This window comes from Hipposideros armiger, unplaced genomic scaffold, assembly GCF_001890085.2.
Source record: "Hipposideros armiger isolate ML-2016 unplaced genomic scaffold, ASM189008v1 scaffold_244, whole genome shotgun sequence".
NCBI classification, from domain to species: Eukaryota; Metazoa; Chordata; class Mammalia; order Chiroptera; family Hipposideridae; genus Hipposideros; species Hipposideros armiger.
Genome location: NW_017731594.1, coordinates 2,254,594 through 2,266,949, shown reverse-complemented (window position 1 = coordinate 2,266,949; position 12,356 = coordinate 2,254,594). Strand labels below are relative to the sequence as shown.

Below are 12,356 nucleotides of genomic sequence, written 5' to 3'. Positions count from 1 at the left end.
GGCATGTTATCATAGATGCAAAAATATAATACACAGTTTCACTTAAGGTAAAGACTGACCTTTGTCCATGAAGCTACAGGCCTAGGATGTGACTACCCACCATGACCTGCTTTTAGTCAGGAATTCTTATGTTCAGACCATCCTATGTGCTTACTTTCGGTCTCTGGGTTCGTAAGGCCTCCCCTGAACATGTCAGGTGTAGTATGTGGCCCCTTTTTCATCTACATCAGAGAAATAATAGTAAAGCTTCCCAAATTGGCATAGCAAAATATTGATAATAGGCTCTAGAGAGGACAGACAGTCCCTAAAGAATAACGAACTATTAAAGGGAGAACCCCATCCAGTCAGAGGTGCTCAATGCTTTGACAACAAAAAGAACAAGCAACCTATTGGGCGTTTCTATTTTATATGTGTTACATGTATTACCTTATTTTTTTTTCTTCAAAAGACCATTTTGAAGTGTAAAATAACACAATTCAACTGACAAAAGTTTGAAGATCTAATGGGCTTTGTTAAGCGATCGATGAACCAGGCACCATCCCACATAGCAACTAAAAGGTGCTCAGGGGGGTTGTACAAAATGGAAGGATTTTACAGGGAGAAGGGTGGGGTAAGGGGGTAAGTAACAAAAGGGAAAAAAGGATTATTTTAGACCACAACATCTTTTGTGCGGAGGGGTGGGGGAGGGAACAAGGGCAAGGGGTTTTATCATGCAGATTGCCCCTTTCTATGGGGGACAAATAGGGCCCACATGACAGATTACTTCATTGGTGTTGACCAGAAAAGTCCAGACTGGTTGATTAATTAAGATTGTATTTCTGGGAGAGTTTGGAGCAGCAATAGGTCGGTATTAAATCTAGGTTAACTATCATGGGTTTAACCATAAGTGATGCCATTTGGGTCCTGTGGTTTTCTTTTTAACAGAGGGATATGCCTTTTATGTATCCATTTTGCATATGAGAAAAATTTTAAGTGTTAAATAAATTGCCCAGGTAGTAAAGAGCAGGGATCCAAACCCAGTCTCACTCCACATATTAATATTTTTGTATTTGATCCTCAGAACACCCAAAACAGTGTTAGAGACCTAAAACATAATTAATAATACATTGATCCATTTAGGGGATAATTTAGTCATACAGTAGGGACAGCAAACAGTAAAACTTACCCAACGGGATCACCAACCACCTGTATCTTTAAGTTTTTCCTATATTCTAACCAACTACTTTTCATGTTATTCCCTCATGCAAAATTTACTGAGCACCTACTATGTGCCAAGTACTGTGCTGAGTGAAACACAGAAAAATGAATAAGAGACAAATCCTATATTCAGGTAGCTCCTAGGTCAATAAGAGACTCCCAAAGATAAACAGATAATTTTTAAATGATCAAACCACATGGTAAGTACAGTGGCGCTAGCGGACCGTGGAAGAGAGTCAGGAGCGGCTTCCTAGAGGAGAGGACTTCCGAGCAGAGAGGTGAAGGATGCTCAGGAAGAGGAAGTGGGAGGAAGGCAGGTGAGACTTTAACAGATTGAGGGGACAGTGTGAGCACAGGCAGGAAACAGAGATGCTGGAGATGGCAAGCCTTTCATTGTTGCTGAAATCCAAACCATCATGTTGGGAGTGTCAATCATCCTGCACAGGGAGGCAGGGACCCAAGCAGAGAGAACTTCCTTACGGGGCTGGAAGAGAGAGAGCGATGGGAGAAATAGTGGAGGTGTGGCGGGTCAGGGAGAGAGGAACCAGGAATTACTACTCTATTGTTATCTGCGGCGCTAATCACTACTAAAGAGACGTGTAGTCCATGTCCTTGAGTTCTCTTTGTTTCTCCCATTTTCTATTAAAATATATGCAAACTAGCTCCTTAATCTTTTGCTGCTTCATGACAAATGTTATAATATTTCATGGCCAGAAGATGGCGCTAAGTCTATATAAAATAAACATTTTGCACACTAACTTTTTTTTTTTTTTAGATTTTTATTTATTTTTTATTGGGGAATTAGGGGATGAGAACAGCGCTGGGGAATTGGGGGAAGGGGAACAGACAAGTTGTTGTTTTTGTTCTTCAGTCTAGTTGTGGAGGATGTTGCTTCACTGGCCCAAGTTGGCACCATCATTGCGCTCTTCCCGGGCGAGGCAGATCAGTCACTGGCTTCTGGACAGAGGCTGGTGGCCCCTCACGCTGGCTGCTGGCTGCATGCGGCAGCCCATGGCAACCCACTGCAGCAGGGGTTGCAGCCTACACCGTCGCCAGAGACTCATGGCAGCCCAGCTCCAGGTTGAGCTGTTGTTCAGCATCTTAACTGTGGAAAACAGTGTCACTGGCCCTCATATGTGGGATCTGAACCGGGGCCCTCTGGGGTCCCAAGCCAGCTCTTAACCAAAGCGCCACTAGGCTGGCCCCACACTAACATTTTTTTTAGTGAGCATTTCCCCCTACTTATTTTAAATGAAAGCAATTGTTTTTATAATATAGTACATCATTTCATTAAATATGGAGAATAAACAAGAACTGTCTTTGAGATTAAGATAGTTTGGCTTTTTACAACATTGTAAAGAGAGTCCAATAAAGCCCAATGTTCATTTAAAATAACGACTTGGCTAGAGTAATTTTCTGACCAAATTTCAGTGTTGAACTCTTCATAGACATGTGCAATGTGTATGTACAGTGCCTTCGTGGTTTGGCTGCCTGGACTCCACCATTCTCAAAGGACTTCTCCATTCTGGGAACTCTGAAATTTAACAAGAGGAAGGATGGGCGTCTCAGGCACACAGTTGTGACAACAGCTGCTGCAAGTTGGGTAAATAAATCTTTAACTTTTGAAAAAATAAAAACAAATCTAATTTGTATTTTTCCTATATATTATAGAACATGGGTGTTTGATATACAAAAACCATCAAATACACTGATGTGTTGAGTTGCAAAAACAGAATTCTCATCACATGAAGGCTATTTTACCACCAGGAAGAAGCCACTTTATATTGTACATCTTGACTTATTAACAAAAAGAATCACATAATTAGTGAATTGTAAATCAATTTCTATGCATGACGTCTTTCTTCAAAGTCCTGTGAGCAATGAACTACTCCTGAAAGATCATACTGTATATTTTCTTCTCACTGCTATCCAGTATGTTCCAACTTCCCCTTAATGTACATAAATGACTTGCATAAAAAAGTTTAAATAAAACAAAATTTAAAATAATCACTCTTTCTATCCTGTTTGTGTTGTTCAACAAAGGCACCACCAGCACGTCATCTTCCATTTGAAAAAAACTAAGTAATAAATGGCGTTAATGTAAATAAAATGAAACGCTTCATAAAATCTACCATTTGTACATTTGCTTGACGGGCTGGACCTCAGTCATCGGGACGATCGGAACAATTGCTGACGCTGGTTAAGTATCCTAGAGCTCCTGAAAGAAGATCTGCTGAGGTTCAAGAACCACTGATGTGGTATCAAAACCTTACTTATTAAAATATTAAAATATTTAAAAATAGTTAAAATATTAAATGAATATTTAAAATATTAAAAATATATTTGAATATTAAACATTACAAAGTATACGCACGTCTTAAAGAACGATAAAATGAACACTTACGCACTTGACTGGAATGGCAACGCGGAAGCGCGCAGACCAGCGTTGCGTTCTCTGCGAGAAGCCATCCTCAGCCTCGGTTCTGCATCAATTACGTCTCTGCTTCCGTTGTTTTGCCACACGTGTCTCCTAATGTTGTTGTGTTATTTGCTTTTAGGTTATATATAAATGGCGAACGTATTCACATACACACACACCACCCTTGATGACTTAGCTTTTTATTTTTAACATTATATTTGCGATTCAGTCCTGTTTGATCCACGAATAGATCACTTTAACACTCCTGTACGACATTCCATTGTATGGAAATAATTTTATCCATTCTACTGGCAGCCTTTTAGGTTGTTTTAGGTTGTTTACAGCTCCTCCCCTCCCCTGCTTCCATAGACATTCTTGCAATTGTTTTCCCTGGCATGTTTGTACAAGCATTTCTTCAGGGTGAAAGTGTGTGTTACAGGAGCTACGTACTTCAAAATTAGGTAATAAAAACCTATTTTCCAATTGTTGTGTACTGTGGCTGTACCAGTTTATACTCCAATTGTGGCTGTACCAGTTTGTACTCCTGCAGTTTCATGAGCATTTGCGTTGCTCCCTGTTCTCATCAGTTATTATTAGGCTCGTACCCTTGGTCATATGGTTTTAATTTCCGTGTCTCTGTGTTCTTCTAAAATAAAACAGTTCTGCCTTTCTCATTTAAATCCTTAACCCATCTAAATTCGATGTTTGTGCATGAAGTTACGTCTACCTGTGCTTGTCAGTTTTTGCTTTTATTTCTCATGGTAAAAAAGAATCTTCTGAGAGATTGTCTTCTCCCTGAGCTTTAACCCCTCCTCTGTAGAGGAGACTCAGTGGATTTATAAGACAATATGATGAGAGCTCCAGAGAAGATACTTCTAGAGATTAAGAATATGAGTTCTGGGCTGGCCGAGTGGTGCGTTGGTTAAGAGCTGGCTTGGGAAGCCAGAGGCCCCCGGTTCGGATCCCACATATAAGGGCCAGTGACACTGCCCTCTACAGCTAAGAGGCTGCACAACAGCTCAACCTGGAGCTGGGCTGCCGTGAGTCACCGGCGACGGCATAGGCTGCAAACCCTGCTGCAGTGGGTTGCCATGGGCTACCATATGTAGCCAGCAGCCAGCGTGAGCAGCCGTCCAGAAGCTGGCGACTGATCTGCCTCGCCCGGCAAGAGCGCAATGATGGTGCCAACTTGGGCCAGTGAAGCAACATCCTCCACAACTAGACTGAAGAACAAAAGGACAGCAACTTGTCTGTTCCCCTTCCCTCAATTCCCCAGCACTGTTCCCATCCCCCAATTCCCCAATAAAAATCTTTAAAAAAAATAATAATAATATGAGTTCTTATTGGATAAGGATGGACATAGAGCTCCACTAGTTCACACGAACCCCAGAAGTGTTGCAAATTTAATAATTTTGCTTTCTATATCCTATAAAACACAGCCCAGATTAGATTAGTGATACTTTAAGAAATTTCATAAAAATAATTTACAAAGTTGATAGTGTCCAACCATGAAATTATGATCACTGAGTCCTCCTTTTAGCTGCTGAGGCATTGAGATTTTTAAACTTGATGTTTACTATTAAATATGACATACTGAATATAGTACAAATTATAAACCATTTTAGATAGCCTGAAGCATAATCTCCAGCCTACAGGGTAGTAAGGACATACAAGCATATACGGCATCTTCGCCAGCTTTACTGTACACTGAACAAGACAGACTCACTGACTGAGTGTCTCTAACACACACAGTCTCAGTGCTGGGCACACACAAATGTGGATGACCTTGAAGAGGCAATCCACAAGCGGGAACGTAACCATTTAACAGACATGGATAGGAACCCAACCTCAGAAGCCATGGAATAAATGCAAAATAACAAAAAGTATTTTGGGTATCAGAAATTAGCAAAAAATACTTTTCAATAAGGCTAACCAACGCTAATGAGAGCTGTGAAATGAGCACTGTTACTGATGTTTGGTGGTGTATATGATCCTTTGCAAAGGTAACTGGAGGCAAATTGCATTGAAACCTCTAAGAGTTATCCACATTCTTTGACTGAAATTTAACTGTATGAAATCTATCCTAAAGAAATAATTTGAAAATTAAAAAAATCTTATTGCACTAAGATATTTATTTCAGTGTTCTACATATACATACATATAGTAGCAAAAACGGAAATAGCTCAGCAATGGGTAAGATATATGCTTATATACTCAGATATCTATCTATCTATCTACCTATCTATATCTCTACACACACAAATAGGATATTATGTAACCATTAAAAAGTCTATAAAAATGTCTATATATAATATTTCCATTTTTATTATATGAAGAAAAAAACAAAACTGTTTAAACTATGTTAAAAGAAGACAAGCAAAAAAAATGCATGCCTAAAAGTAAGGCTGGAAGAAAAATATGAGATGTTAATAGTGCCTGTTGAATAATTTTTCCCTTCTTTCAAGTTTCCCATCTTTTTCAAAGTTAGATTTCTATGACTTTTGCATTGCTTGTGTAATTGAAATATATAAAATATAAACATGATTTTACCATTAAAATTAACATGCTAGGTATTCAACGTTTCTTGACGTGGTATCTGTTAGAAGCAAAAGAGAACACACACATGATGCAGTTAAGCTATATGTCAGCCTCTGACAGCAGGGTGAGGAAGGGGATTGCTGTAGCTTGTGTGCAATTTACTCCTTGCCATGGTTTCAAATAAATGTGCAAAACTATGATCATAGGAATCTAAGGAAAATGCTCCCTTGCATTAAGGAAAAAGTTACCCATCACTCAACCCACGGTGTTCAAGCATAGTCTTCACATTTCAAAAGAATAAACAACAAAATGCATGCAGGCCAGAAGCCAATGGCATTATTTGTATAAAAACAAGCTGTAGTCCAGTTTTCCTATTTATTGACACAATATAAATGCAGGACTATTTTGGATCCTGAGACGAGATAACCTCCCATGTGATTTGATATTACTGAACTGGTTATTTAGTGAGCAGGGTAGAGGGAGCAAGTAAAACTAACTTGAGTTAAGTGCCTCCATGTGCCAAGCACTTTCACACATTCTTACTAATCCTCAGAGTAACCCTGCCAAGTAGATAGTGTGAATTCTGATTTACAGGCAAGAAAGCTGAAGCTCACAGAGTCAAAACACACAACCAAGCTTAGCACAGTGCCTGGCGTACAGTACGTGCTCAGTAAATATCTTCTGAATGGGTGATAGGTAATGCACCCAAGTAAGTGGAGGTGCTAGGATTCCAACCGAGATCCCCCATGCTGTTTTACAAAGTCCATGCTGTTTCCATCACAGTGCGCTGCCGTCCGTGAGACTATGCAGAGCTGTTTTAAAATGGCTAAGAAGTATCGTTGCCAATGTAAACGTGGTTAATAACTCCAGGAAGCTGTGATTTCTACTTTATGTCAGAACTACTTCAATTTCAAAATGTACACTTGGTAAAGAATGAGGACAGACAGAAAACACATGTAGGATCTTCAAGGGCCTTTTTAATATTTAAACATACATAGTACATGAAAATAACATAAATCCATATTAATACATTATATTTGTATGGAACATTTTCTTAGTTAATACACTATGTCCCATTTTGTTGTTGTTGTTGAATTCTGCCAAGTTCTTTAAAACATGTTTCCTATAAAAACACCATCCAATATGTGTTACATTAATTTTATGAGTGTTAGGTGTTATGTCTCTTTTCCCTCTTTGTCTCACACACCTAAACAAATTACCTGAGAATGCCAAAATAAGTAAAATGTGGTATGCTTTCTTAGCTGCTTTGTATCCCATATTAAAATATTTTACAACTTATGGTTGAAAAATAATTTTACTGGTTTTCCTGTATATACTCTCCTACCTACTAGAAGTGATCTGATCTATGGAATAAAGTCATTTTGCTACATCAAATGTAACAAGAACATAAGGGAATTATAAAAACTCCAAGATGTTAACTTAAAGTAGATGTGCATTAAATACTATAGATGTGACATACTTAATGTCTATCAAGCAGAGAGAGTGGTTATCCTTGCTTTCAGCAACAATATCTTCAAGATAACTATTTACCACTTCCCAAAGCATTATTGTTGGGCAGATTTTATATTAGGGGAGAGAATTTACAGAACATCACCTTCCTCATCCAAAACCCAAAATAATTGAGGACTTCAAAATATGTTCTCACAAAACATGGTGACCAGAACTCCAATGAACTCCAGGGCCATCAAGATGAAATGCCTTTGTTTCATTCAAGATCTAGAATCTTAAAATCTCCTTTGGTAAATTTAACTGGATTTTCTTTTCTGATTATGTTTAACCCCCACATTTGGTCATGTGCAACAGTCATTTTTATTTTACCTGGATATTAAAAGAAAAACCACTGGGTTTTAAAGCCAGATTAATGACCTGCTGAATTTAGGCTGAGAACTAATCAATGGAAAAAATACTGGTTGGGTAAATTCAAGAGGTTCAAAACAAATAAGCTGTTTTTAAAAATACTTAACTTGAAATGATAAGTTACTGAACGCTATTAAAGACCTTTCCTGAAGGCCAAGAAAGTGAAAGCAACCCTAATGAGCACAGAGTTACCAACAAATCTCCACACAGAAGAAGTTGTGATCTGTATCAGAATATGAAGGAAACGTCATTTCCCAAGCGGCATTAGTCTAGTCTACGTGGTTTAGGGAGTTTGAGCTGGTATATCCTGGTACTAGAGAAAATCTGAAGCAATCCACCTAGCTGGGTACAAAAGGACTAACATACCTTTCTTTGATTTATCAAATTTCACTGCTCTTTTACATACGTTTTTCTTCAAAATTTTACGATGAACCTTTGTTTATGCAGCATGAAACGATTTAATTACTTAAATGACAAGCTTCATGAGGCTGACATTCAATGGAAAAGGGTGAAATAATTTACCTTTTAGTAATCAGAAAACCTGAATCCTTTTATCGTCTTCTGTTTAAGGGTCCCTCATTAAAGCCTGTGATCTGTATTAATGTAAATAAGCCAAAGTGATCGCTGTCCATGCACCTGTTTGCACCCCAGTGTGACGGGGAGGCCTCTCCTCAGTTAACCTTCAATACTCTGTACACACTATTCTGAAACACTGTGGAGAAGTAAGGCCTCTCGTTCTTGAGCAAGATGCTACACAAGGGAGGGCTGGCTGCGTTGGAAGGGTCTTCTACATCCCAAATCTCAAGCATACTGCAACCGGGCCTGAAACAAAGGCACAGTAAACCGTATTAAAAATGCACCCCTAGCCAGAGGAAACATATTAATTACAGAGCAGCTCCTAGGTTTTGAGAGACTAACCTATTCCATAAATTAAAGATTTGAATGCATCATTTCAAAAAGCGTAAGTTCAGTATTTGGAGATAAAAATGAAATTAAGTATGTTGCACTCTCATGTTCCACTCAACCAAATAACCGATATATTATTGAATCCAATAATAAAGGTTCAGTATATATTCAGACATATATATTTAAAACTTCAGTTTCAAAATGAAATATAAATCGATATATTTTCTAAGTGATATCACCAACCAAATATAAGGTCCATTATAGAGTGAATGAGACAAATGAAAGAAAAGAAAGTATAATTCCTGATGCATTTCACATTTTTGAGCTTAAACTGATGTGGAATAGCATGAAAACATACAGTCCAAGACAGGGAAGGGAAGCTCTATGCCAAGTTTGTTCTCCTCAACCCTTTCCCATTTTGGGTGCCTCTTTGAGTGGAATGAAGGAGATAATGCTTCTTATTAGAGAATATTTCCCCTAACTCTGCGAATATATTTATAAGAGCAGCTTTACAGGTTTCGACTGCTAAATCTAACATCTGGGTCGACTTCAATCTGTTTCTACTCACTTTCTTCCTGAGTATTGGTCACAGTGCCCCTTCGTTTTGCAGGTCTGATAACTTCTGGTTAGAAACTGCACACTGGGAATTATAAATTGCAGTGATTGGAATCTGTTTTGTTCTTGTGATGATTATCAGTTCGTTCTGATACTGAGTGAACGTGCCTGGATCTCCTGTCATGGGCAGCAGCTGTCAGATTTTAGCAACTTCTCTTTTGGCCGCGGGGCTTTTTCGTGTTTTTGGCAAACAAGGTTGGGTGGAGTAATATTCATGTTCACGGGCCCCTCTTCTCCCTATTTCCCTTGCTGCTGGGGCTCTCCTCTAAATGTGTGTCTAAGTTGGGGAATGCACTTAGTCAAATGCACAGGAAATTCGCAAATCTCAAGGGCAGACATCTTGCCCTAGTTTCCACCTGCCCTTTCTTCAGGCTTCCTGGGGTCTCTCACATGTATGTGTGGAATCGTGGTTCACCCAGGCTTTAGACAGAATTTATGCTCAGATTTTAGATTTAGTCTTGTGGTGCTCTTGCTTCTAAAATGTCCCCTTTAAATATAGAGTTGCTTTGATACTCAAAACTCTGTCATCTGTCCCCTTAAGCCAGTAAGCTGTGATTTTCTGCTATACCTGAGGAGGGAGGCGGGGCTTAGGGAGTGCTGTCGGGTAAGAAATTTACAAAGGGAAGTCCTTCAAGAGTCAATTTTTCTCAAGCGTCTCTCTGTTTTTACATCACATTCTAGTGTCTTCAAATAATTGTTTTTAACACAGTCAAAACTAACTTTGCACGGCATCTTGTTAATTGCAGCATATGCATACTGGAACCGTGTCCTTGCTTTAAGTAGTTCCATGGTAACTCTTAGTGAGAACATGGTTCCACTCCACGATTTTTAGTTAATGTGACACTGAGCTTCTAGGGAACCATGCAAAGTGAGGAGAGTTTTGACATGCCCATGGTTTGGTTTATATAGTACCATGCCAAGTGAGGAATGTGTGTGTTTTCATCCAGTACTTAGAATTGTAATCTCTGGGAGGAGTAACTCAATCTCTTCTTGTCAATATTAACTGAAATCCCTCCAAAACTGGTTTCTTATGGATCCTATGTTCAAGTTCTTTGGGCCAGACAGACGAACAAGTCCTACATTCAGCTTGTCCAAACTGTAAAATCCAGTTAGCACTTTGCATTATTTTCCTTATCTGTCACAGCCTGAGGACCTTTCAGCAAGGAATATGCAATACCTGAAAAGAGTGTGAAGAAAAGTAGCAGCAGCCAGTTTTGTAAAAATGAGCTGTAACTTAGTGCTTTCTAAGAGATGGCAAATACCCGTATGCATCTATCTGATTGTTGCTACTGAGCCCATGACCGGAATTACCAATCAGTCATAGCTATTTTTCAGTCTGAGCCCAGATATGTTTTCAGAGTCCTTTTCAAACCCAATCTACACTAATACTACCAATGAGAAGAAGTTCCTGGAGAGGAAATCTGCTACCCCTTCTTTAGCCCTGATTCCTGGTGTTTTCAGGTTATTAGCTTTAGCTCTAAAACATTTATGTCTCAGAACTTTAGAAGAGTTCTTCCTGCATAAAGTTTTATCTGTGTGTTTAGAGCAATTTTTGATTGGGGTATAATTATATATAATTATATGCACAGATCTTAGCATACAGGTCCATAAGTCCGCACAAAGGCATATACCCCTCTAACAAACATGGTAATCAAAATGAACACTGCCATCATTCTAGAAAAGAGAAATAGTTTCAGTGTGCCTTCCACCATGGCTCTGCCACAGCCAACCAACCACGACTCTGATTTCTATTCCCACTGATCAGTTTTGCATGTTTTTAACTTCGTAGAAATGGAATGATATGGTATGTACACTTTTGTGCTTGGCTTTTCACTCAGCGTGTTTTTGAGATTCATCCTTTCCCCTCCCCCTACATATAAGTAGTTTGCTCCTTTTTATTGCTGAGTAGTATTCTGTTATGGTAATATACTACTAAGTGTTTATTCTTTCTTCTCTTGATAGATATTTTGATTGTTTCCAGCTTAAGTTATTGTGAATAAAGCTGCTACAACATCCTTTGTAGATGGATGTTTTAATATCTCTTGTTTAGATTCCTAGGAGTGGAACTGGTAAGAGTAGATACGAATACAGTAATATGCTTATTTTTTATAAAAAGCCTCCAAATGCTCCTCCAAAATGGTTGTTAACATTTTCAGTCCCGTTAGCAACGTAAGGGATTTCCAGTTAACCTGTATCCTCCAACATCTGGTATTTTATTTAAAAATTCTATGTGTTCTGGAGTACGTGTTATGGTATTCAATGGTGGTTTTAATTTGCATGTCCCTGAACATTGACAATATTGAGCATCTTTTTATGTATTTACTAGTCATTCACATGTTTTCTTCGGTGACTTATGTCTGTCCAAGTCTGTTGCCCATTTTCAATTGTATTGTCACTTTATTATTAATCTGTAAAATTTCTTTATATAAACTATATATGTAAGTTCTTTACAAGATATATACTTTGCAAATATTTTCTCCCAGTCTGTGGTTTGCCCTTTCATTTTCTGAACAACATCTTTTGAGGGAAAGATTTCAATTTCGATGTATAAAATTTACTTATTTTTTACGGTTAGTGCTCTGCGTTTTAAAAAATCTTTATACTTTTTCGCAACGGGTTTGCCGCCAGAACACAGGTGTAGTGAAAACCACTGCTAAATCTAACCCAAAATGGGAAAGGAAAAGACACACATAAACATCGTTGTCATTGGACACGTAGATTCCAGCAAGTCTACCACTACTGGTCATCTGATCTACAAATGTGGTGGAATCGACAAAAGAACCATTGAAAAATTTGAGAAGGA

At 38.5% G+C, this 12,356-nt stretch overlaps 1 protein-coding gene across 3 annotated transcripts in view; it reads right to left on the bottom strand.

Moving 5' to 3' along the window:
* Positions 1 to 7,133: 7,133 nt before the first annotated feature.
* DPY19L2 (dpy-19 like 2) overlaps positions 7,134 to 12,356 on the bottom strand; it is a 65,293-nt gene continuing 60,070 nt past the window's right edge. For 2 of the 3 annotated variants that reach the window (XM_019655724.1, XM_019655725.1), the window contains 2 exons: positions 9,507 to 9,578; positions 7,134 to 8,854 (listed from right to left, as the gene is read on the bottom strand). In XM_019655724.1, coding sequence (XP_019511269.1) covers positions 8,704 to 8,854; positions 9,507 to 9,578 — 223 coding nt within the window. In that variant the 3' untranslated portion in view covers positions 7,134 to 8,703. The remainder of the gene's footprint in view (positions 8,855 to 9,506; positions 9,579 to 12,356) is intronic. The other variant, XM_019655722.1, reaches the window with a different exon arrangement.